The following is a 27,663-nucleotide window of genomic DNA, read 5'->3' on the forward strand; positions in this document are numbered from 1 at the left end:
TAATGGTGAAAAATTATCTACAGTAATCAGTTTATTGGTAATGCATTTACTTGTTAATGTACACCATTTTCATAATTTTAATAGCTTTTTGCATTTAGTATGCCATACACAACAGTAATAAGCATTGCGCCATTTTCACATCAAAACAAGTTTGCGTGAATTACTCATCAGTTGAAGCAACATGTTAAAGTCCAGCCTCGCTGTCCTTTCAAGTAATAAATATAACGAAGTCTTCGCGTTGGTGGGAATCCCACATTTTTGGCTTGTTACAGACTCGTAAACACTTCATATGTCTACCGGCACTTGGTAAGGAATTTCCGTTGAGGGTCAGGCTCCGAAGAAGTGCTCCCCGTGGCTGTAAACCAGGAACTCCGGCCTTCCGCGTGCGCGTATCCGAGGATACGGACAGTTTGTCCAAACAGCAGCTGCATGGATTGCGTCTCATGTCGATGATTCCTGCTGCCCAACTATCTTGTCCAGGTGTAATATTTTGGCTGCCAGAGACCCATATGTTATGTGTTTGGCTTCTGGCTGTACTTTATCAGTGCATCTTCTTCCTGCGCAGGAGAGAACAGTATCGGTTACCGGGTGCTGTTGAAGGACCAATCACAATGACCACAAGACAAGAAAAAATGGCAAACTTGAGCTCAGAAAAGTCTTAATGTTGGAAAAGCCACACGCCACAAATCCACTATAATTCAATGAAACAAAGTCTATCAGGGGGAAATGCATGTTGTTTTTGTCATTTGTTTTGTCTCCTTTTTGCAGAAACAGTATTGATGTGCATATTCACCTAACATGAATCTCTATGAAGGCAAGTTGGGCAACTATAAAACTAGCAATAAATTAGAAGCCTGTGCAAATGGTATTCCCATTCATTTCATACAAAAACATGGAGCGTGAGAAATCCTCATTGTTAAATATTAGAACAAGCATGTTGTCTTATGAGGCAGAACTATATGAAGGCAACATCGCTGTGGTCTATTTTTATAGAATTATGCAGTCATATAAGATCTGTGAATGTTTATTTTACATTTTCTACTGTAGCTGCCCCAAAATGGCAAATCATTGACCTTGCTCTCTCACTATAATGACCTGCCAGACTGCATATGAATTGGGTTTTCTATATATTTTGCCATTTTATTTGCAGTATGTTTCATTCAGCCTGGGCATTCCAAAGCAGCAATAAAACTCCTTGTGGACGCATATGCTGTGTTTAACGATATCAAAAGGACTGAAAAGATTTAGGTTTGCTAGACCGCATAGCATGAAGAGTAAAGTAGAGTTAACAAAGGAATGGAAGTGTGGGGCAGTGTAGTTATTTAAAACAGTGTAGCGTGACAGCGCCGTGCTGTGAAATGAATAGCTGCCTTGGAAGGTTACTCTAACCGTGTTTTGTGAAGCGTTGGCTACTACTCTGCATAAATATAGCCCTGACAGAGAAGCCACTGACCCCATTTATTTGAAGAGCCCGGCCAGGGTAAATATCCTAATGAATATTAGTGAATGGGAAACCAGCCCCACTTCTCAACTTCACCGGCTTTATTTTTGCAAGTATGATCAAATGATGCCAATATATTTTATTCCTTGGGTTTCATTCAGAAGAAAATGAATATCTGGCCTGGAATATCATTGGATATAAATGTCCTCACCATGTCAGTGAAAATGTCAGTGTTTGAACCCAGTAGCAGGGACATGCCAGTCCCTCACAAAGCTGATCAATAAATATAAGCCTTTCTGTAATGCTTAAAATGCAGAGACATTTTCCAGCTGACTTTCAGTTGCTTTCCAACCTCAGTTGAACATGTGCATGGCTCATTTGAGTGAAATTTTCCTGAACCTGCCTAGGTATCCTTTCAAAGCCGAAATGTCATGTCTTTGTTGAGTAAATACCCACCGGGAATCTGTCCCATGTCAATGAAAGGCTGCTCGGTCTTGATTTTTGGCCTGTTTCTCGCAATCAAAAACACTCCAAGGAAGGACAGCAGGCACCTGAAGCAGTTCAAACAGGAAGTAACTTCATAAATACATGAGCAGATCATTTCAACTACAGGGCAAAAGGCACTGTAATGAAACGAATACTCACCCAAAAAGAAACATGAAGATGTTCAGGAGAGCTAAACCGTAGAATTCCTGGTAAAACACAATGCCTGCAAAAGGTCAGGAAAATAAAATTGTGAGCCTAGGAGCAAAACCCCCCCCCCCCAAAAAATAGTATCCACAATAAACTGCCAGGCTCACTGGCAGTACTGAGAACAGTGGGGGTGGGGTGCCTAGTGCGTACACAATCCGTTTTTGACAAATTGGCCCGTTTTTGCGCAGTGAAGCTTCGGTTTCCTCAAGTACAACAATGGAATGCTAAACGGTCACTTAGCTTTCCTTCTTGCTCTCTTGCAGCTATTAGCATAAGATAAATTGAGCATTTACGATTTTCCAGACTCACGGGGTGGACACTGACACCGACTGGGACAGCCTGTTTGAGCATGCTGAGCCCTGCTACCTTTCAATCCCACATAAAAACGTGGGCATGAAAGCATTACTCGGGGGAACGGTGGACGTTATATGTGTTTGAAAAGTGACAGCACTGCCTCTTCTCCCACACAGTGAGAAATGTACATTTTGCCCCTCGGATGAAAGGGCCCCGGTTTATCTCCGATCATCAGAGGATGAGTCACGGCTGCCGATGGTGATTACTCGCTCCCACAAGTACAGCTGCGCTTATTAAAAAAGGAGAAATTGCTCCTGCTGCTCCCGCTTATATGTTAAAGGAAAAAAATAATAATTCCAGCACAGTCATCTGAACGACATAGTTGGACTCATCAAAACAAAAGCACCTGCTGCCCAGACACAATAGCTGCTGTGAATTGATGCACGCAAGCGCAGTGACGTTTTTGCTTAGAACAAAGCTACATGTTATCCTGAAACATGCTGTCACACCACCTCTGTACCCCGATCACCCACATATGCTACCCTAAAGCCCCAAAAGCCTCCATCACACTACCCCTGTACACCTCACCTACAGTATCACTCAAAATCTGCTACCATAAAGCCCTGAAATACCCTGTCTGTGCCAATGCACATCAGGCCTAGCCCATGCATGGAATCTAATGTGATGAATTAGACTTGAGAAGAGAGAATATTCTAGATGAATCCTATATGCTGTGGCTGTGAAACAGGCTGTGACTCCCCATTGCTAAATGGGTTTGCCTGACTCCTGCTTCCATCTTACCCATATCAGAGAGTCTACGTATAACTGTATACACTGCAGTAATGTAGTGCTCCTTAGTAACGGTGTTTCCCATGGTTCCCTCTCTGGAACCATTTGCATTTCCTCAGGGTGTCTGTGAGCCAAGAGGCAAGCCACTTCTCTGTTAATGATCCCTTTTGGGTCCTTGGATGGGGGGTGGTGTGGATTAGGCGCTTTCTGAAGTGTGTGCCTTTCTCATATGAAGAAAACCATCGGAATTGTAACTGACGAGGCCAACAATGTGAGATGTTAAAAACGTGTTGCATTCTTTGCTGTGATACTTCCTGACTGACTGACTTTTACATGAATGTAATGTTATCAGGAGGAAGTAGTGAAAGCATTTTATTCCTTCTCCTGATTTCGTTCTTTAAACTGGATTACATTTACGACTGAATTTCTTCAACAGATGACTTATCCAAAGAGACTTACAATAATTGCATTCAATTAAAATGGCAAAAACATCACAATCTTAGAAAGTAAAAACCTTACATCAAAAAAAAAACTGTGATAGTAAGATATAGAACCCTTTTCCAGGGTTAATATTATGATCTTAAAAATATGTTTGAAGAAGTATGCTCTCTACATCAAGTTGTATCGCACATGCAATGTACACCAGCATAGTTCTCAAGTAGTGCAAAACTCTCAGATGCCAATAAGCCTACCTGCAACAATTGCGCTGGCTGTGAAGAACACAAAGTTGATGGGCACAACCTCTGTAGCGTCAAACATTTTCATGGCTTGATTCAGGAATCTGAGAGGAGAGGCAAAGGATTCAAATATAACATGTCATTCATGGGGTACAATTTACATGTAATATTTATATTTATGTACAATATATAGTACTGTGCAAAAGTCAGCATTTTATGCATTTATTGTCCCGTGAAAACAGCCATGAAGTTTAAGCTATTCATTTTTCAATGTCAGAAAATAATGCAGCATACATGGTAAATGGTTGGCATTTATATAGCACCTTTATCCAAAGCTGCACAATTAATGCTTCTCATTCACCCATTCATACACCAACAACAATTGGCTGCCAAGCAAGGCACCAACCAGCTCATCAGGAGCGTTTAGGGGTTAGGTGTCTTGCTCAGGGACACTTCGACACACCCAGGGTGGGATCGAACCAGCAACCCTCCGACTGCCAGACGACTGCTCTTACCGTCTGAACCAATGTCACCCCTACAACATCTATTTAACACAAAATGACACAAAAACCTCTTGTTCTGACAACACCAGCAGAATTACTTTCCTAGCAGTGTGCCGGGGCTCATTATCTTTCTGTAGAATGAATGCGCTCCCAATCAAATGTTGTACATGGGTATTACATGATATGTTAAGATTTGTTTGCATTTATCAGCATTCATGATGCCCTCAATCAAAACCAAATCACCAACACCAGATGTTGTAACACAATCCCAAACTTGCACTAAGCCTCCACCATGATCACCCAACTGCACCTCATATTACTCAGTCAGTGTATCAATGTCCTTAAATTAGGATATTTTTTCCACAGCTCACACAGGTAACCAGAGGCCAGACTACAACAGCAGTGCACCACAGCAGCATATATTGGATTTGTGTGACTCAGCGGTGCAGTTAATAAGGACAGCATTAGCAACCGCACTCTCTTTCAAAAACAAAAACCAGGAAAAAGCACTGGAATCAGGGCTGCTAATTAGCTTTGATCATGTTTGCTTTTGCATTGAAAAACAAGCCAGGCAGCAATGGTAGAGCTGCTAATGACCAGAGGTAATTACGAGTAAAACAGCCCATAATCTAACAGAAGAATCTAATGTCTGTGCTTTAGTGAAACAAAATAGACTACATCCGTGTCCTGACTACACATGGTAAGCCAAATAATACATTGAAATACATTATTTAAACATCCCAGTTAGCTATAATTTAATTATAAAGTTGCAGCAATCACTAAAAAATACTTTTACTGGACTATGGAAGCAAGGCGATTTAAATTAAATCTTTTGTGGCAACAAATGATCTGGGTAAGGCCTGTTAATCATGGTCCGTGATGAACTAATTAATATCATGCAATACATTTTGACAAAGCTGAAAAGCAGAGGCTTCACATTTTGACCACATTTCCCCCAACTACTGGGTTTATGTGTCAGAATAGTATGATTCAATTTGCTGGTTGAGTTAATGAAATGCACACAAAATTAATGGGTTTTCAGAAGCATTTCTCACAGGAAACTGGAGCATGTGTTCAGTCCACATCAGTAAAGAAACCGCAGCTCTGAGACTCACTTGATCTGGAACCCACAGGAAGCCACCATCACCACAGCCATGACGTAAAAGATTGGGTACGTGAGCTGGAGACTCCCCTTCACCGACTCCGTGATCATCCCGGACACGGCCTTGACCGAAATGACCGTCAGCGAGGCTGAGAAGACACGGAAGGACGTGAGACCTCGCTCTCTCTGCCCTGTGACAACCTGATCCTGACCTGACCATAAACCTTCCAAACTGTGTTTAAACTATCCTTTAGGGCAAATTACACTGTACCATGACTGCCAGTTGTAAACTCTTATTCAAGGTGACTTTGATGGCATAATACTGAACATTGGTAAGATGGTAAGATGAACTTCAGGGCCCCACACAGGATTTCTTGTCTTCACATTTCTAGCAATCTGCTGGGGGATCGTGGGTAAAAATACTGGCTGCCCCTAGTGAAAGAAAGTCTCCAAGATGGCAAGCCCAAGACCTGACTGAACTCCAATTATACAATATATACTCTGTATCAAGTTTCCACCTCTGACCTGAAAGTTTTCCTCTCCAAACAACCTGTCAGTGAGAAAGTAAACAGGCCAGAACACCTAAATCACCACTAAATTAGAACAGCTAAAAATAAGTCCAACTGACAAGTTGTTTGAGGGTAAAAAAAGAAAAACCTCATTGGTCAGTTATTGCAGAGGGTCGGGCGGGAAGAGAAAGCGAGAGCCTTTGCTCAGCCTTACCAAGCAGAGCCACCAGCATCAACACCACCACAATGTGCTTCATGTTCCTCCTCTTGTACAGGTAGAGCAGAACACAAAACACTATAATCTCTATACCCTGAAAGAGACGGAAGAGAAAAGAAAAAGTGAAGCACAACCCAAAAGCACCTATTCACTCCGTTGGTAAGGACAGCAATGAATTCTCCCTCAAGTAATTTATTTCACAACTAGCCTGTTTATTAGATTTGTCTTCTTCTCCGAATGTGCCAAAAAGTAGCATATCAAAAACCTGTTCTATATTCATACAACACACGCTGCGGTCTTATCAGAATTACAAAGCGAGCGGCGGCCATTGTCCCGTAATTGAAACGAATGACCCGCGCAGATGGAGGGGGAGATGAAATGACTCGCCGCTCGCGACAGTTAATGAACGTGTCTGAGAGGCTCCCTGGCGGATTCGCCGTAATCAAGCCCAAATCTCCAGATGACAACCCTGGCCCCCGCCGCACCGAGACGCGCCGGCCAGCCGAAACCGGTTACAGGAAGCACCCAGCGCCGCTCTCCGACGTCGCCGAAATGGGACAAGCCCGAGTTTTTATTTTGTCTGGCTCGCCCTGAAACGACTGCTGTCCTCGTTATATTGAATCTGGAGTCTGCCTGTGAGGCGGGTGTATATATTCCTTAGTTACGCTCAAGTGTGGCGCTCGATAACGGCAGATTTACTGTGAAATGAGAAATCCATTCGAGATCGACTGGGAGCCGTTATCCTTAACAGGAATAAGAACAAGGTGTGATTTCTTCAAACAGTGATAAATCAAACGGCGCGATCAATGGCTCGGATGCTGGATGGTGTCCCAGCATGCACCAGTGATGATCTTGGGGGTGGGCTGCCTGTGGCGATATTCCCCGCTTCTGTACAGCCCGTCTCTTGTAACTGTCTGAGGGAAGACGGACGGCTGTCTGGAGGGCTCAGTGAAAGTTAACGAAAGTCTCCTAAGCTTGCCATCCGTCTGTCTGAGAATTGCTGCGTCTCTCTATGCAACACAACAGAAAGCACGCAGAGCAGGTTAGGAGAGGCCACTACTCTGTGTTGGAGGGGGGGGGGGGGGGGGTAGGTATCAGGACCATCACTGCCCTGGTTGAGAAGTAGGGCCTGCAGCACAGAGAACAGAACTCACTGAGAGAGCAATTCAGTGTGAAACAAGGAGGGCTTCTCTCCTCTACTGACTGCAGTCTAAGACCGCAAGTGATGGAGCCAGACCACACACACACACACACACACACACACGCACACGCACACGCACACGCACACGCACACGCACACGCACACCAATAACTGCTATTTCGCTCATATGGATGGCATAGATTTTACGGACATACAGTATGCCTAACCTCAGAACTATCTGCTGTCTAATTAGCCAGAGGGTCAAAGTAATTTAGAGCCTGGTCACAATGCAGGAAGTCATTAACGGTGGAAGAGCCGTCACACAAAGCTCAGCCTTGCAGTCGGTCCACAGAGAAGGATTTCCTATTTCTCACTTCCACCCCCTGCCGTTTTTCGTTCTGTGCTACAGCACAATCCTTATAGACAGTGATAACAGAACCCTGCCCTGCCCATGTGGTGCACATACGAGGTAGGTGAGGAACTGCCAGCTGACAGCGTATCTCTGGACCACGTACGCCGTGATGTGCTGGGAGGTGTGGGGGGCAAAGGTCACCAAGAGGTACGTCCCCGTCACTGCAAGAGCTCCGCCTGTAAGACAAGCCCGAAATGTGAGAGGAGCATCTGTGTGCAGGACTGGATGGTACTACACAGCCTATGACTGAATGATCCAACAAATAATAAAATGAAGCCCAACATATGCTCCAATGCGAAATTACATAATGATAATAACAAAATAACAATAATCATAAGACAAGAACATTATTCAAATATTACATTACTATAAGCAATAACACATACACACATTATACAAAAAAAAGAGCAAAAGCAAAAACCATGTCAAAGCAACTTCACATAAACATCAACAACTCCTGTGAATGTGACTGTCAAATTAAACACTGCACTAATCATGTGACAGGTACACTGGCTTCAGAAAATATTCAGAGCCCTTTACTTTTTGAGTATTGTGTTGTCGATTTAATTTTAAATTGATAAAATTGCCATTTTTGTCAATCAATCTAACCTCAATAACCCATAATGACAATGTGAAAACATGCTTAGAGTATATTCAGACCCTAATTCAGTACTTTGAAGAAGCCCCTTTGGCAGGAATTACAGCTTTGAGTCTTCTTGGGTAAGTCTCTACAGGCTTTGCACACCTGGATTTGGGCAGTTTATCCCATTATTCCTGGTAGATCCTCTCAAGCCACATGAGATTGGATGGGAAGCATCTGAACTGCCATCTTCAGGTCTCTCCAGAGATGTTCTATGGGATTTAAGTCTGGGCTTTGGCTGGGTCACTCAAGAACAGTCAGACACTTGTCCTGAAGCCGCACCAGTTTTGTGTTGGCTGTATGCTTCAGGTCATTGTCGTGCTGAAAGGTGAACCATTGCCCCAGTCTGAGGTCACGAGCACTCTGGAGCAGGTTTTCTTCAAGGATCTCTATGTACTTGGATGCATTCATCCTTCCCTTAATTCCTCCAAGAAGCACCCCCATAGCATGATGCTGACACCACCATGCTTCAGGATAGGGATGGTATTAGCCAGTGCCTGGTGTTCACCAGACATAGTGCTTGGAATTCTGCCCAAAGAGTTAAATTGTTGTCTCATCAGACCAGAGAATATTTTTCTTTGGACATTCTTGCCTGGTTACTCAGTTTGGGCAGACAGCCAACTCTAGGAGTCCTGGTGGTTCCAAACTTCTTCCATTTCACAATTAGGCCACTGTGCTCCTGGGAACACGTAAAACTTTAGAAATGGTTTTATACCCTTGCCCTAGTCTATGCCTCGGTCTACAGAGACCTCCTTGGACTTCATATACACAGATGCATACTAAGTTCAATTAATTACATTTGCCACAGGTGGACACAGGGTGTTCAAGTTCAAGACACATCTCAAGGATAGTTAAAGCAAACAGGATGCACCTGACCAGAATTTGGAGTGCCACAGCAAAGGGTCTGAGCACTTATATAAATAAGAGATTTGAGTTTTTTTAACAAATTCTAAAAACATACTTTCACTTTGTCATTATGGGTTATTGAGAGTAAAAATGGCAATTATATCCATCGCAAATTAAATTTAAGACACAAAGTGTGCAAAAAGTGAAGGGGTCTGAACACTTTCTGAAGTCACTGTATAATGAACCGTTTCCACATGTATCCTGCAACACGCACCAGCTCCTCTCACGGCCCCTCCCTCCCTCCTCCCATGGGTCCCAACCCACAGCTGGGGAACCACTGGTACATCACACACAAGCCCACATGCGGTAATACACTGGCTCACCACAGACAACAGTCCCTTTCACACAAACAAAGAGCAATTGTCCCAGTTGTATTCTGAAGCGTGCAGCAGCAAATCAAATTCCACATTCACATTCACATTCACATTAAAAATTCTTGAAAAGTTCTTTAAAAACCTTGCACCCTACACGAGCCTCCCGGGTAACACAGAGCAAGGTCCTTAATTGTTCCTGAATCAAGATGGTCAGAACTTGAGAGATCTGAAGCCATGCTCACCTCACCATCTGGAGCAGTGAAGGGCATGCCAGGAGCATGCCAGCTTAGACAATAGTCACATTCTCAAAGGGCTGTTTGTGAAAGTATGGCATATTAGCCACAACTCTCACTATTAAAACACTTCCTAATGTCTCATGGTTTGTCTTCATTGCCACTTGTACCATCAACTAAAAATATGCGATTGTTTAAAAATATAGCTTAAGTCCCTGCTGAAAAAACAACAAAAGCTAGGTTTTGAAACAGCTGGCATCTGCTTGACCAGTTCAGACCAGCTCCCAGCTCAACGTAGTTTAGCTGGTTGACCAGTTCAGACCAGCTTCCAGCATAACATGGTTGACCAGCTCATACCAACTAGACAAGCTTTATGACCAGCCTGGCCAGCTTCATTTTCAAGCCGGTCAAGCTGGCATCTTACAGCAGGGGTCTCAAATAGCTGATGGGTCCAACACCATACCATTCACCATTATAACAAAGAGGCTTAAGCTGGCATACAAGGCGCAGCCCTGAATGTGGGACTTACCCAGGACATCAGAGGCCCGTAACGTCTCCTTGAGGAACGCCACAGAGATCACAGCGCTGGCTGAGAAACAGGGAGACATAAACCTGCCTCAGTAACAACACTTTAGCGCAACAGCCGTACACACACGTACAAACACATGCATGTACACCCTTTCACACACATACACATAAACACAATGAACATGAATAAGCACACAAATGTACACACACACATGTATACAGGCATGCACACATACACAGGTTGCTCTACTAAAGCTGCAGAGACCTTCTCTGCAGAGCTTGTTTTCTGACACTGAGGGGAACGTTGAGCCATAGCTGCCGTCTAATCAGAGAGCAATGCAATCATTTCAGGCTGAAAAGGGAAATTGATTTGAGCTGCGAGTGAAGATCAAGCTGTATTTAAGCCGTAGGATATAACGGCATATCATTGAGCCTTTTCACCGGAATTTTAATTATTCAGTCATTCATTCGAGTCACAGACGGGTTTCCATGCATCGATTAGATAGCCACAGAGATTTATGTCACCATTACATTACTCTGTAGTTTATACAACATCATTAGATTGGAGGTGATGTGATGGCCTGAAGTAAATCAAATACACAACAGTTTATGCCGATGGCATGAATGTCAAATACAGCCAAATGAACAGAAAGCATCTCATCAAGATTCTTCCCCTTTCTCATTCCCAAATTAGAATGGACAGCTGTACATTGCAGTGTGTGTGTGTATACTGTATGCGTGTTTAAGTGCAAACGTCTCTATTTTAAAGGCATATGAAACCGTGATAAGCACATATACCTTCACATACCAGACAATCCTCCCTTGGAGCAATGAAGGGTTAAGGGACTTGCTCAAGGCCCAACAGCTGTGCGTACTGCTGCTACACCAGGGATCGAACCACCGACCTTGCGTGTCCCAGTCATGTACCTTAACCACTACACTACAGGCTGCCCACACAAGGTATAAAAGGGTGGAAAAGATGGTGTGTTCTGACTGAGGCCACATGACTAGCGCACGTTAGCGGCCAGCTAACAGGGTCCAGTATGATGCAAATGACATGGTCAAAATTGGGACACACAACACAGAAAAGCTTACATTCATATTACTTGTTTGAGGGCCATTATTAATTCGTAATGTGATTCAGAGATTCAGAAGTTGGCCTACGATTTAGAACAAAGGGTGTTTTTATCATGGTTAGAATTGGCTGCCACTGTACAGAATTTTGTTCCCCTGTAAACAGTTGTTAACCAAACACAAAACCAACCAATGGTTGCTAAAATGTTTTGGTATGCTGCACCCGTACAAGAAAGGCTTTTAACATTCTTACTTTCCGAGTGTTTTGGTGCTGGGATAGGCTTCCATTAGTTGATTAGACAATATAATCTCGTATGGTGGCCTTTATCTTTAGTTAGGCAAATTTTACAAATTATTCAAAGTATTCGAATTGTTCATTACATTTTCCCTTCTTCCAAAGAGCACCACTTTAATATTTCAAGCCATAGAAGCTCTCACACAATTTTCTCTCTTCACAGAAATCTTGACAATGCAGTAAAGGTTATCAATTATTCATGTAGGCACAAAACTTTCACACCAGGCCGTTCACATCACAGAAGATCACCATGGACCTAGAGAAATGTGTCATCCTTAAAATGGCTGACAAACCTTTTCTCAAGACCCTAAATAAACATATACTGCATATTTATCAGTATATCAAAACACATTCAGTCAACTTAAATGTCTAAAAGGCAGCATGCTTCCAAGTGCACAGCAGAATTTGCCTCAGTCAGAGAGATTACACTCTCTCTAGGGACTTTACTTGACATAATAATCAAAAACAAACATGTAGCCTACTGGACCTGGTCTTTTACAAGGTTTTAAGAAATAGCGGGGTGTTCAATCAAGTTTTGATTATTTTTGTTGATGGATGTCTGTTCTGGTCCCTTTTTGGTAATGTTATAGATATAGCTGTCTAAGATAGGTTATCTGTCTAATCAAATAGAACCTGCTTTTGTTACAATACAAATTGTTAACCGTTAGGTAAATATTACATTTAGCGATTACAAAAGGGCCTTTGTGCCTTTGAGGTGAAAACCCCTTTTCTATTCTTGAGAGAGTTCATTGCTCTGGATAAGAACATCTGCTAAATGACTGTAATGTAATGTAATGTGCAGAAGTCTTCAGGTCTGGTAGTCCCTGCTGTGGAGGTAATTGTTTTGGACAATGGCACTCCAGTAAGCACATGGCCATCACAAGACAGACATAATAAAGTCTCAGGCTACAGTACAGTGCAGCTTTCAGACTTTAATGACCGCGTAGTGGGTTGTATTTAAAGTGGCGAGCTGCAGACAGACCAAATGGCTGAGAGGTAGCCTACGTTCAGAGCGGCGCAGAGAAAACACAGCTGACATGGCTAACACCATTAGAGGGGGAGGCTTCATGTTCAGTCAGAGAATAACTGCTCTCTGAAGAACTTTGTTGTGTCAGTCCGGCAGGCTCGAGGCATGATCCCCACTGCGCTGGTATATCACCGGAAACATCTCCCATGTTCTCGAAGAGTGCCTTTAACTCCAAGCTTTATTTTCATACCTCTGATCCCAGTTTTCCCCATAGTTAGAATGTCTACTCTGTGTTCGTATGTGCTTATCGCTGCAGCCACCTGTCAATTTGCAAGAGCGCAAACAGGCACACGCTCTCCCCAGAAACGTGACGTGCACCAGATAAGGCCGCACAGACACCGAGTCGGGCCTTGCGCAGTTTGTGCAGGCAGATTGCAGGTGTGCGAATAACCAGATCTGGTCGCTGATGCATCATGAGAGGCAACCATCCTGCTGACTGAGATCCCTCCCTTCCCTAGGCAGTGTTACGGCCAATTACTATGTGCATGGTCAATGACACAATCCAGATTTGAAACCACGTGGATGAGCCACCCAGAATTACATTCAAAGCTTTAGAAACTATTTTATACCCTTGCTACAGTGGGTTTCCAGAATTATTGGCAATTATTGGTACCCGTGATAAATCTTCATAGAAAATGTTGTAAACTAAAAAAAATAATAGTTATTGACACAAGCTTTATTTTCCAACATGTGTGAGGTAGTGCCTGTTATTAATGATTCACTGGACTCAAATCTCATTTTTTTTAAAAAACAAAAAAAAACCCAAAAACAGGTTCAACAATTATTCCCTCTAGTTTACTACTTTGTGCAAACACCCCTGGCAAAGATGACAGCCTGGAGTCTTTTCCTATAATTTGTGGTAAGGTTAGAGCGCACATTTGGATGGATTTTGACCATTCCTCCATACAGTCTAATCATTGATATTCTTGGGATACCCCCCTCCTCAGTTCAGACCACACGTTCTTCATGGGATTTAAGTCTGGAGACTGAGATGGCCATAGCAGAACATGGTTGTTGAGTTCTGATGTGTGCTTGGAGTCATTGCCATGCTGGACAATCTACCTACGACCAAGACCAAGATTCCTAGACAGATTTTCTGCCAAGATTTCCTGGTGCTTTGTTGAATATATCATCCCACTGAACTTAAATGGTTCCCCTGGACCACTGGCATCTCATAATTTCAAAAACATTAATGAACCAACATCATGTTTAACAGTAGGTATGAGCTGCTTTTCCTTGTATGCATTCCATTTTACCACCAAACTTGTCGATGGTGTTTAAGCACCAAAATTTAATGTTTTGGCCAAGTCCAATGAGGTTTGGCTAATTCTCATGTAGAATTTTCCCAATTTAAAAAAAATAAAGACCACCCGTCATTATTTTCACCACATGCAGTACCAAATAAGAGGGAAGAAGGGTGAAACTGATGTAGGAGTAGATGCCCTGCATTTTTAAATATGGTAGGTGGTCTTTTATTATTTTTCTTTTATTTTATTTTTCTTTTTTCTTTTTTAATCTGAGAAATTCTACAGGTCCCGGAACATCTGGTAAGATAGACGTCATCAAACACTAGTACTTGCCAAGCTATTTAAATAACAAAACAATGACCCCCCCCCCCTCCCAATGAGCCATTATCATTTACAAATTTTTACTTTTGAATCCAAGTCACCTATGTGTACATATATCAGCAGATAATCATCTCACATTTTGAAGAATGAAAATACTGTTTCAAGCAGGTGGTTTTAATGTTGTGGCTGTGGATATGTGGCGGAAATGAATGAACAAAGTAACAAAACTAATGGGCTACAACAGAGAAACTAAGAGAACTAACAACAAGCTAAGAGAATACCAGAGAAACTAAGAGAACTAACAACAAGCTAAGAGAACAACATAGAAACTAAGGAATGTGTTTGGAGATCTGTACTTCATGTCAGGATCCACCACTCATCCGCCCCTCTCTCGGGGTATGGAGATGATGTCACTGCTACTTGCAGGTTTTAATGGAGTCATCATATAATAATCATATATCCCATAATCATGCTGAACAGAACTGTCATTTTGAAAATCCATTTATTCCAGTCTGGCAGTTCATACATGTAGGAATCCTCATGGTCTAACTGACCCATTTAAAATAAGCGCATCAAAAACACTGCTAACACAGCACACAGAGCACTCTTTATGCCCACAAGGAACACGAGGCTGTCACTGAAATTCCAACGTGCGACGACAATCATACCAAGCAAAATTGCAGGATTTTTTTTTTGTTGCAGGTCACGTCTATCTGAATTTCCTCAGCAAAAAAATCAGGATCACCACTTTCTCTGCATCATATTCTCAACAACCTGTCCACAGACACAGACTGCACATGAGTCACAACCAAAACTAAAAGATCAACAGAGAAGGGAGAGAGAGAAAGGGAAAGGGAGAGGGAGAGGGAGAAAGAGAGGGAGCAAGAAAGAGAGAATGAGAGGGAGGGAGAGAGAAAGAGGCTGAGAGAGAGCACTGTAGTTGTTAAATATTTAATCAGCCGTCTTAATGTTTACTCAGAGTGTGTCATGTGGGTCAGTTAAAAGTCTGAAACAACCTCAGCCAAGTTCTCCCACAGTAGAGCGTGACAGGCAAATCAGCTGGGTGGAGGAGGAGGAGGAGGAGCGGACGGCCTTACCGATGACCGACACGCAGCCCAGCGGGGCGATGAGGGAGGCCGGGGCGAAGCCGTAGGCTGCAAAGTTACCCAGCTCACCCACGCCCATAAGGGTGATGCCACACCACCAGAGGACACTCTTGTAGTAGGGCTTGGAGCCTGTCTGGGACTGCCTAACGTGGGTGTATTTCTGTAAAAAGGAAAGATTTGTTTGGGTTGGCTTATATATTCTACTTGTTCCACACATGGAATATTAATTTATTTTATATTACAGTAGCGTCAATTACATTTTTATTTATCTGCTTGATAGACACATACATAAATGCATACATACCATACAGTATGGTTAGTAGTTAAGAGTTTCAGCCTCCTATTATAAGAAGTTCATTTTGGATTTCAAACAGCAGAAAAGTAGTCTCTGGCATTAATGATGCATGCTAAATTACCTGAATATTCAAGGAGATGCTGATCAGAAAATTGCCACATATGGCGATGATAATCCCCACGAGGTACGCCTGCAACACAAAACTAGAGTGAGCAACCCATTCCACTTCTTTAGGGACTTGGAGCCTTCTTTGACTGTTGGTGCTATTTTTATCTTTTCACATATGAGGAGAAATCAGAAAAAAATACAATTTCCAGCTGTCTCTTCCCCCAAGAGGAGAAACCGAGCACAGCAGAAGAGTGAAGCATTAGGTCCATACCCTGATCCGTACTAGAGCCGCGAAACCTTGTGACTTTCACACCATTCCCTTGAGGATACAGGCAGGAGGTATAACCAGACACTTTCTAAAGTGGTAGACAAATTTAAAACTATGGCCATTAACTCAGTACTCTGTGCAATTAGCCCACTGAACTAAAAACTGAGGTCGCCAGCTGAGGGAACTAACAGCACTAATTGCTTCACCAGGGATGTCACTTTCTGCAGCCGACATTCACACATTCAGTGACATCTCTAAACCTCATTACAGACACCAGACTGACACCCACTATCCCTCATATTGATGTCTCTCAAGCTGCCGTCCACCACGAGGGAATGACCCATCTCCACAGATGCTTCACAGAACCACTGCAATATGGCCACTGGATATAGCTCGCTGGTGTGGCAAAGACAGCCAAATGGAGCAGTACTGTGTGTTTCTCAGTCCAAAGTGAGCAGACACGATGCAGTATGAAGCCATATTTATTCGTCGACTGATTGTCGATAAATTACTTTCTATTAATGCTTAAATTAATAAACCAAATTCATATTCAGAAGCGTTTGAAAATGACTCCATTAAGTTCAATTAAGCATGGCGGGGGGGGGGACAACAAAAAAAAGCAGACACAAATCAAGGCCATAAATTCAATTACTTTTATTACAGAAGAAAAACAAATCTGTGAACCACTGGGTTTAGAATGTTAGTCTATCATATTTCAGACCTGCTCTATTCTAGGCTATTCTGACAGTTAAAATATAGGCTTGTCCTTTATGAGTGTTGTTACAGCCATGATTTGTCCCTGCTAACAAATCAAGAGCAGCATGCTGTGTAAACATCAGTACGACTGACGCATAAGAGGGTGTGACAAGGTCACAAACCAGCCACTCCCGTGGGACACAAAGTGGGACACTAATGAAACAGGACCATGCTTACAGAGTGCTTGTTTAGATACATTAGTTTTTTGCTGGTCTGATTTCATTATCCTGACTACAAACAAAGTTGCACAGTATGAATTACAATTTAATTATTTAGCAGATACTTAATTTTGGTTACTTAAAAAAAAACAAAAAGGGAACTTGGGAGTAGTGTGGTCAGTTGTGCCAGTGTGGTGCAATCTGGAAGAAAACATCGAATTAATCTGCCCTCTTGACCAATTGGGGAAGGTTGTCCACCACTGGCGAATGAGGAACCACAAAAGCTGGAGCCAGATGCTTGAAGGGAAGGAATGGCAATCAGCCAGATAAGAGATCACGTGGACTGGGACGAGTAGCTGACGAGCCCCTTGACTGAGGTATGAATATATTCTCTTAATGTTGTGAAGGGAGACTGTAATATGCCTTGAGAAGGTCAGCTGGTCATTCTCCAATCTTTGGGGAGTCTATTGCCGGAAGACTCACACTAGGTTGCAGCGTGAGCCAGACAATTCAGAGATACGTACCTGGACTTGGGCAGCAGATGAAGACGAAGTAAAGTGTCATCAGCATAGCAATGACATGACCTGTCACAAGCAGAAATAACTGATAAGAAGACCAAGTGGTTCAGTGTCAGGAGAGAAGAGAGGGCCGAGCGCGGAGCCATGTGGGACACCAGTCACAAGGGAGCAGAGGGAGGAGACCCATACAGGCCGCCCCGCAGGATTGGTCAGGAAGATAACAGGCAAATAATTTGAGGGTGGAGCCTGCGACGCCTGATGCCTGCCCAGTGAGGGATGAGACATTGAGATGATGTTGAACACAGCAGATAAGGTTAACAATAGCATAATTATGTTTTGCTTGCTTCTCTATATCCGGGAAAATGCCTACTCATTCAAGGGTCATTTCGTTTTTTTACAACAGTTTACCAGAATCATTTTTAGTTTCAGACTAATTAACAAATGTGGCAGAAAATTAAATTACATTCAATGCATTGTTTTTAACTGAGGTGTAAGAACAAAACTCTGAAGACGTGCAACATCAAAATGACCAATAATAACCAATTTCCCCACAGGACTTGCAAGAAGTGACAAATGACAGTAAGGTTTGCCTGAAAGGTTTTTTTCCATTGTGACAGTGCAAAATCAATGTTTTGACTCACTATGAATGCAAAGCACCGAAAAGGTCACTAAGAAAAACAACAAAGTTTCAGAGCGAGACTGAATCTGCGTGAGTGACGAAACCTTGAGATCGCTGGATTAAAAGCACGCATCGATAAAGGCAGCACTCTAAAAGATGTTGTGCATAGCCCTTCCAGCAGTTTTTCAGGGGGGCAGTGCATGAGAATAGAAGGCCTCCATTCATCAGGTGCACACCCCGGCAGCGAAAACACAATCGATAGCCTTCCTGGGCTGTATAGAGTCGGGGCTCAGGAAAGGGACCCGACTGTAAATCAGGGTAAGGATGTGCAGTTGTATGGATCATAGCAGGGGAGCTGCAAGAATTTCTGAATATGCCTTTGGAAATGCAGCGGTTTGCTTTGCTACATTTCTGTGGATATTCTTTCTGTTTTGTATTTCAAATGTACACCAAACATGTGAAGGCAGAAGCCAAACTAAATAAATAATAAATAAAGGACAACGCCCAAACAACTATTCAAAGCACCAAAAGTAGTACTGCGCAAGCTGACATTATGAGGGGGCACAATATCAATACAAACACAAGGCAACAATCAGTCATAGTGATAAGGCTGGCTCTGTACAACTACTGAGCAAAAAAAAAAAAAAAAATCTATAATAATAATAACTTTTATGAATACTGGGCCTAATTTTAACCAATGTTTATGAGGTTGGATCCGTTTTCTTGATTAACCTTAACTTGACATTTCAGAAATGTGTGCCACAGAGCAGGAGCCACAGACATTACTGTTACCTTCCATCACCACGAAGTGGTCAGAGCAGCCAATACTGAAAAGCAAACACGCAGCATTGATGATCTCACCACTGGCAAACTTACATGACTGTGGTGAAGGCATTGAAGATTAAATCATCAGCTGTTTGTTTTGCCTGTATGTCAAATTCTAACATTTCACACACAGACTGTTGGGAGTACTGTACCATGCTGTGATTTCCAGCGAAACCCAGCTTAAAACCAGCTTAGAAATGTGGCTGGTCATGCTGGTTTAAGCTGGTGCACCTACCTGGTCAAGCTGGGTTGGGCTGGTCTACCAGCCTGGACGAACTGGTGGATCAGTCGCTGAGGTGGTAGACAAGCTTTGTCGAACCAATGAACCAACTAGGACATATACACCAGCTAGGTCAATGGCTCAAAAGGGCCAACTGGTTTGTTGGGATGTCAGCAACCAGCTTGCTGAATCTGCAGTTTGATCACTCAGACATATTGAGTTCATTACTAATTTGAAGAATATACAGTAGGGTCTAAGACCACTAGTGAAAATACTTCTATTTTGCATTCTTTTGTAATTTAAAAAGTTTTTCATTACTAATTATATTATCAGCATCACAATTTGAGTGAAAAGTTGAATCTTTGAAAAGATTTCATACCAAATACTAAGAAATTCTGAAATATATGTCCACTTTTTGCTTTTATGGCAACATGCAATCTTGTGCAAAATTTGTGCAAAAGCTGACAATTCATGTTATCCCAGCATTAGTTGACAATGTTCCAAAGAACATTTTGTGATGTTACTGAATGCTTGACTTTTGTCAGATTTTGTCCATAAATGTTCAGAGGGGTCGAGGTCAGGTGGTCGTGAATTGTGCAGCACTCCTTGCACTTCTTTGGTCTTCGAGTAATTCTTGCAAAGCTTAAGTGACTTTGCTTTGTTTCAATTTTTTGTTTATTTCCAGAATTACATGAAAAGAAAATCCAAGATTTTCAATGAGGTCTCAGACTTTTGGACCCCACTGTAGATTTAGGTTCTTTACCAAGGTTGATTACAAGCATGCGGTGAAATCTAGATATTCTTTGCCAATTAAAAGGGGGATTTATCTTTAGTATATTCAGTGGCAGAAAATATGCACATATGCCAGTTTAGGCTTTGCACTGCAGAGATACAGATCAATCCCAACCCAAAGAAAAGTAAATATAGTCAGACTTGTGCCAATATAAAAAACATGGGATTACAAAATTTTGGATATATACAATATAACAATCATGTGACGATCACATCAAAAGCATAACATAAATCTGGTTATGCTATGAAAAAAGTTAAGTCAATTCAGCCATCAAGATGCAAGCATTAATTTTGTATTTGCATTTTCTTAAGATTTAGGTTCAATCAATCACATTTCAACATTTCTTTAGTTTTGATAATAAGTTGCCATCTTTGCATAACCAAGTTAGCCAGAGTTGCGTGCATATTCGAGTTCTGTACCTGTAGCCTGTTTGAAGAAAAACTGCTACTTGGCTCAGGCCTTTCAAACAACCTTGACAATATATTTTCCAAATAAATATGGAGATGCACTTGTATTGACTGTTATTGAGATGTAATTTCCTCATTTAGCTGGTTACCAGCTTATCCAGCTACCAGCTGTTCCACAAGGCTAGCTCTAGCTGATCATCAGCTATCAGCATTAGCTTGTCAGAAGCTATCAACTAGCCACTATTTCACTGATATTGCTGATTACCAGCTACCAGCACAAGCTTTTTCCAGCATGATTAATTCCAGTCAATTAGTCAAAAGAAATGCCAGAGCAAGTACCTTGTTCAATATTTCTCAAGCCAAATGTATTCTACATATATTCTCACCATAATATACAGGCCTTATTTACAGTAAATACAGCAGGCCAGATGGAGTGAAATTATGCTGAATCCCACAGCATCTTCTACCATTCTACCTAAATAGCATGCATTCCCCATACACTCTGTGGGAGAGACCCTTACCTCAATGAACCCCTTCTTAACTAGAATGAGGCAGACATTATACAGACACCGTATTAGCATATTACATCATACCACATGCCGTTGTATTACCTCGACCAATCCAAAACACTCCACTTCCTGGGAAGAATCCTGGCACTATAACTGAACACGAGTGCAAATGAACGCATGTGTCAAATTCCCCTTTGTACCAGCATCCCTGTAACAGATTTCTAATTTAACATTTCCATTCATATTTCTTATCAGTCGGCAAACACCCTTTTACCTGCATGAAAAGAATAATTTAATTTGCAGGCAGGATGGAATGCTCAATGGAAAGTGAAATGTGACTGCTGTGCATGCTGAGGTTTAATTAGGGACAAAGAGCCCTTCCTTCCTTCCTTATTGTAGGGTTGAGGAACCACAGATTCTTTGAGAATAAACAGCAACTCCATAGTCTTAACATTAAAACATCCCAATTTGGTGAAAAAAAAAAATTCAGCAAGGGGTGCGACCAATGACTATGAATGCGCACCGAAACTGTATTTTACAGATGCTCTTATCCAGAGCGACGTACAGTTGATTAGACTAAGCAGGAGACAATCCTACCCTGGAGCAATGCAGGGTTAAGGGCCTTGCTCAAGGGCTCAACGGCTGTGTGGATCTTATTGTGGCTACACTGGGGATCAAACCACCGAGCTTGCGGGTCCCAGTCATGTACCTTAACCACTGGCTACAGGCCGCCTGTACTCTACTTAAAACAGAGGACAGAAGCAGTGCAGAGGGTGAACACTTGGTAAGTGTTCACCCTCTTAAGGATCTCTGGGGAAATAAACTCTTGCTTCCACACTCATTTACAGTTACCACACGATAGTAGATAATACACAGAAGAGTATCAGGACAAACTAGCAGCATAAATCATAATAAAACTTAATATTTGAGTGCATTAGAACCGCATTTTACTCCATCATAAAACCCACACAATACAGTAACACACATTTACAGCACTGCACCGATTTGAAAAATTGTCCATTATTGCCGTTTTTTATGCATGGTGATATACACCCAGCAATAACAGACGAAATGTCAGTGTGAAACAAGATGCCAATAACCCTGAATCACATTAAGGGCCAAACAGATTTGATTCCCTGTGCGTGCGGTTTACAAGCGTAATGTTTACCCAGGCTTTCCTCAGTCAGCCCCCAGCAGAACAGATGAGAGGCAGGAACGGATCCTTAATGTCACCTACGATTAACAGATCCCTGTGACATCCACCTGCTTGGGTTGAGTCTGGATATGGACTCTTAAAGCAAAGAGGAGACATCAGGCCTCTCTAGGAGAGCATTCCAATCACTTATTTTCTCTGCTTATTTCTGTAACTTTTTCTACTCCTAGCTCCACACAATGGGAGAGGCTCCAAAAACATGGCAGATGTATGGCAGGTGCATGGCAGATGGGGCGAGGTAGATCCACAGGTTGATCACTTATATGTCACACTTTCCAAAACAATACCACCGCAGGATATGCTCATGTTTCCTAGCTCAAAGACAAACTTGGGCTAACTTTTACTTCTTCCTTTTTTTTTTTTTAGGCCTTTTTCAGCTTTATTGGACAGTATAGTATAGAGAGACAGGAAGAATGGGAGCAAGAGAGAGGGAAAGACATGTCAGACGGTGGGATTCGAACCGCCGATGTCACGGCTCGCAATGAGCATGCGGTCATTGCTCTACAGGCTGCGCCACCGAGACACCCTAACTTTTCCTTCTACTGTAGCTCCCAGAAGGAAAATGTAATGGGTTGGAATGTCTTTAAAGATGGGTCAATAGATTTCTGGGCCAAGAGCAAGGAAAATTAAAAAGTAGTGAAAAATAAGTGATTGGAATGAGACTGAAGACTCTCGAGGTGTGGGTGATTTCACCTATCCGAACAACTCTGGGCAAAAATAATGTGTTTGCAGGGTTCCCTTACAGACACTGAAAACACCATGCACATCAGAGATGGAGAAATCAGAAGGTGAATTTCTTTTTTTATTTAACTGCAAAACCTTGGAATCTAACTAAGTGTAGGCAAATTATGTAGGCAACAATAAGGCTAAATTACAAGGGTTTAGCAAAATTGATATTTAAGGGATTAAAAGCCCCCCTTGTAAACTTGAAAATTAAATACCCAAAATAAAATGGCTACTATTCTGTATGTTCAAACATATGGGAAAACTATATACTTTTATTTCAGTTTTATTTATCATCTACTCTCATGTTTCAATATTTTTTATTTAGTAATCACATTTTTTCTGAAAACCAAAATTATTGGCACCCCTAACAATCATCACAGATAAAATCAAAAAAAAGATTTTTTAAAGATCGATGGCACAATGAATTCTACAAAGTATTAGGAAATGTTGGTTCTGCTAGAAAGCACTAGAAAATCTGGCTGCCTCTGCCAGGAAGTCTTGGGCATAGGTAAGATTGTCCTGCAGGACTAGTCCAAGCATACATCAGAATCCAGACAGAAACAGTAATAAAACAACAACCATGCCCTGCAATGGCCATCTCAGCATCCAGACTCCCACCAAATGCGTTCATGAACCTTATTTAAAATTATGGGAAAAGACTCATGGTTGTCATCTTTGCCAGGGGTGTTTGCACAAGGTATTAAAGCAGGACTACCAATAATTGTGGAACATTTTTTGGGGGAAATATATTTTATTTAAGACATTGGTTGATTCCATTGAATCAACGCATGTTGGAAAATGAAACTTAACTGTATAATTTGTTTAGTTTACAGCACTTTTTATCAAGGTTACCAATAGTCCTAGAGCGCACTGTACATGTGCAAATGTAAATAGCCTCCTCATCCCCAAGAGCGCACAAGGATGACGGCAAGACTGTGGAAGCACCCTTTTTCTGGCCATACAGGACATACTTTTCTCATTTTAAATGGCTTTCCAGGCACAAAATATGAATGAGAAATGCAGAAGTGTGATTGGCCTGCGCAGACCAGGCGTGATGGTCAATGTTCCTCAATGACAAACTGACCCAGTCTATAAAGTTTCATTACATTTCAGGCCAGGTTAGCATCAATGCAGCAATGCAGCAATGCAGCAATCCAGCAATGCCGATTCAAAAAATAAAAATGTTTAAAGGTGCATTTAAACAGGCAGCTTCAGTCTCACTGGTGGATCGGGAGACAAAACCATGGGCAGTGTTGAGGCAGAGAGCGTTCTCTTCCACATTCCTTGGGGAGGTGGGGGACAGGGCATCCCTTTGTACAGGGTGACAATAGTGATCTGTGGCAGGGATGGGGCGATGCAGGGACGACTGGCCCAGCGATTAGCTGAATCAGAGTGTGCAGCTGCGGGTCACCACACTGCTCCCTTTCTCCGACTTCACCATGCATTCCTGCTCTATTGTCTTAAAGGCCAGGGGGGGTTGGGACGTTCCCCTTCCAAACCAACGCACAGAGAGAATTTGGGCCAGAAGAGAGGGACGAGTATGAGGAGGAGAATACAGGGATTCATTATTGAAGGACAGAAGACGTCTCAAGAAGATACAGGACAATGTTCCAGATGGAAAATAATGCTGCGTTCTATTCAGAGTCGGAGGTCGGAATTTCCCAGTTGAAATTCCCAACTTCCGACCTCCAAGCGTTCCAGGTGCACAATGCCAAACGTAAACGAAAAACATGGCTGACTGGGAAAAACTGGTGGTGTTCATGCGGCAAGTGTATAACCACTTGAACTGTCTGAAATCTGCACTGATCCAATGGCAACAATAGAAAATAAAAGTCCTGGTCAGTGTCACAATGTATACTGTGACACCGAACAGGACTTTGTGTCTTAAAAGCCATACCAAGACCTAGAAATGGTGACCTCTGCCTGTCTGCTAGGATTCAAGGCGGACTTGGGAGGAGGCTCTGCAATAGGTTGCCGTCCCACCTTCAGCAAACAACAGCTGCTTTGGCCCACGGCTATGACACAACACAAAACAACCTCCAGGCTTGGTTAGGGTTTGGGATACACTGAGTGTATGTATTCCCTTTGATTATCCATACGCAAGGCTCTGTGCAGGCAGCAGGGTCATACAACATAATGTGGGGGTTATTGTGGCACCAGATTACCACAGCAGTCTGGTACATACATAAAAGGAATGAATCCAAAAGATCAAATGAAATATGAAGGGGTGTGTATAATTATATCAGAAATTCATGCCAAGTCAGAATATACCACTGACAAACACTGAAATGAAAGCATTGCTAATTAAAAGTTATACTTCACTTTGAAAAGAAATTTAATGATCAAATCCAGTAATATCAAGTTAGAACTTGTTTTTATTTTACAGCATCAACTCTGGCAACCTAGAGAAACAGGTCAGGTAAGAGACTGCAGAGAAGAGAAACTGAATAAGGAATGATTACGATGCCTGATTGAGCCAATCGGCTGTTAGGGGGCCTTCAGGTGGAAATATTGAGAGCCACCTGAACATCAAATGTACATCAAAGATTGACTCCATGACTTAAGGTTTATTCGCAATTTGTGAAAAAAATTCAAAAATATAGCCTACATTAAATGCACATGACGTGGCAAAAAAAACAACTGAATTCAAATTCAATTTAGCTATGTTTGCAGTCTGATCATTTTGGGGGAATTCTTTCAAAAGTAACATTATTTTCAATAATAAAATATTTCAATGCTTATGTTTAGCCCAAGCACTTCATACCACAATGCCCCTGGAATAGGCCTACTCTTTGTACCCAGTCTTTATTCAAGCTAAAATTGTATTGTTTTTTTAACGTGTAATATTTCACGTCCACTTTATTGGTTTTATCAAGAGCTGGTTTGCAACGGTACATGGCTACCAGAAAACCACTCAGATCCCGTAACGCCGGTTGCAGTTATCTAGTGGTGCTCTTAAGTGCTTAAGGGTGCGTCTGCGACGAGGCGGCTATTAGCGGATGCCACCTTCCTGATGTCATCTATGCAAGAAGACGTTGTCAGCTTGGTTCTTATTCTATACAAATAAATGCACCGTAGGCCACGTGACTGCCAACATAATTCAACTGAATTCCTGCATCTGCCCCAGGTAACTGTAGGCTAAAATAACACCCCAGTGGTCAGACTGTTTCGGAGTCTTTAAACATGTGCCAAGCATAAACTGAGGGGTAGCCTGTAGTTTACAGCCTACTGATCTCCGAAAGTTGTAATCTCTGGTACCCTTCTCCCACGTGTTTTACTCCGTAAAACACTTGGATAGGAATGGTGCAAAAAATATTGTAGAAGGGTAGAACGTTTCGCTCGAAACCTTTTCACTGGAAACATTTCGGCTGGAGAGGAAGTGAAAAGGACTTCCCTGCGGATATGCAACATTTTCCTCAAATCCCTTTAGCTTTTCACGCAAATGGGTTATTAACAGATCAAAGAAGACGCACTGAAATGATCAACAGGGAGCACCAACATATCCTTCCACATCAATTCAATAATTGTATAAGCGAATAAAAACAATATACATTCATGCATACGCGTAAACAATATAACATATAGTTACTTTATGGATTTATACGAGTAATTATACGTATTAAATGGACTGAATACCATCGGCTAATGGCATCACCGTTGCTAATTACTTTTTGACCTGTTTCAAGTGCTTTGTGTTGAGTTTACGCAAATAAGTCTGTAGGCTACATCAAGATAAGAATCACAGTCAGCAAACAGTCTTACTTTACCAAGTCACAAGTTCACGAACTTCCCGTGAAAGAGAAGTTCAAAATAGAAGAGTACAATTGCCAAGGTTAGGCCTATAGGAATTGTTCTTTCATATAGGCTACCAAATGCGCTACTTCACATAACATCTGTCCACCTAAAACTTTAACCATACACGGCGTAAAACATTTTTTGTGTACTTTAGCTTATGTTCGGGCTATGCTAAACAATTAGCATTCGTTATGATTTGTCATCCCTTCCCACTACCCTGACATACGGCCCGAAACCCCACGAAACCACTCAAAGTACGAAAGGATAAAATGATGCTGATGCCTACCTTGTACCAACGATCAACATCGGGCGTCTGTGTTGCATTCTTAGCCGGTTTCTGATAAAACAAGCTCCCCAAAGTCGAGTTCGCCATCTTTTCCTGACGATTGTGTGGAAGAAGCTGCCGCCAGTGTCAGAAAACTCAGAATGCCTCATAAACAGTGCATCTTTGCCTGTACTTGTTTTATCAGTTTCGGAGAGTTATTATTACTCTACAGTCCACACAGAGTAATAAGCTCTCACAGACGCGTTTCCTTGTCCAGACTTCCTGTGACTACAGACTTGAATCGGAAGGTGTGAACAGGTGGCGCACTATTCGCACTGGACAGAGGTGTGGCGGATCTAACTATTAAAGTTTTTCCTTCGAAGGAACTACCGCAAATAACACATCCGAGTTTTCAATTCGTAGGCTAAATGTAAAAAGATCTGCTCAGAGAAACAATCGCCCTTTTGTGCCACTGGAATTAAAATAGAAGTTAGCCTTTTGTTTCTCAGAGAAGTTCATCGCTGTTAATCCCATTTCTATTATTAAATGTATTCTTTAACAGAGCGGATTTGGACTAATAATCTATAATAGGCTACCTTCCTAACCGAATTTGGCTTGTTATTAAACGCACCAAGCCCATTCCACATTGAACCAGTTCAGTAGGCTACGCCGAAAGCAGGACTGCCCAACCCTGGTCCCGAAGGTCCCCGTCCTTTAGG

General features: G+C 42.1%; 1 protein-coding gene across 1 annotated transcript; it reads right to left on the minus strand.

Annotated features, from left to right (window-relative positions):
- Positions 1-27,663, minus strand: LOC133139598 (NIPA-like protein 2). Its single transcript, XM_061259173.1, has 11 exons — positions 26,966-27,663; positions 15,886-15,954; positions 15,461-15,629; positions 10,401-10,460; positions 7,833-7,954; positions 6,223-6,319; positions 5,513-5,648; positions 3,910-3,998; positions 2,087-2,150; positions 1,898-1,992; positions 1-557 (listed from the first exon to the last, which is right to left on the minus strand). The coding sequence occupies exons 1-11, from the start codon at positions 27,050-27,052 to the stop codon at positions 442-444; spliced, it is 1,104 nt and encodes a 367-aa protein (XP_061115157.1). The 5' UTR covers positions 27,053-27,663; the 3' UTR covers positions 1-441.

This window comes from Conger conger, chromosome 1 (assembly GCF_963514075.1).
Source record: "Conger conger chromosome 1, fConCon1.1, whole genome shotgun sequence".
Classification (NCBI taxonomy): Eukaryota; Metazoa; Chordata; class Actinopteri; order Anguilliformes; family Congridae; genus Conger; species Conger conger.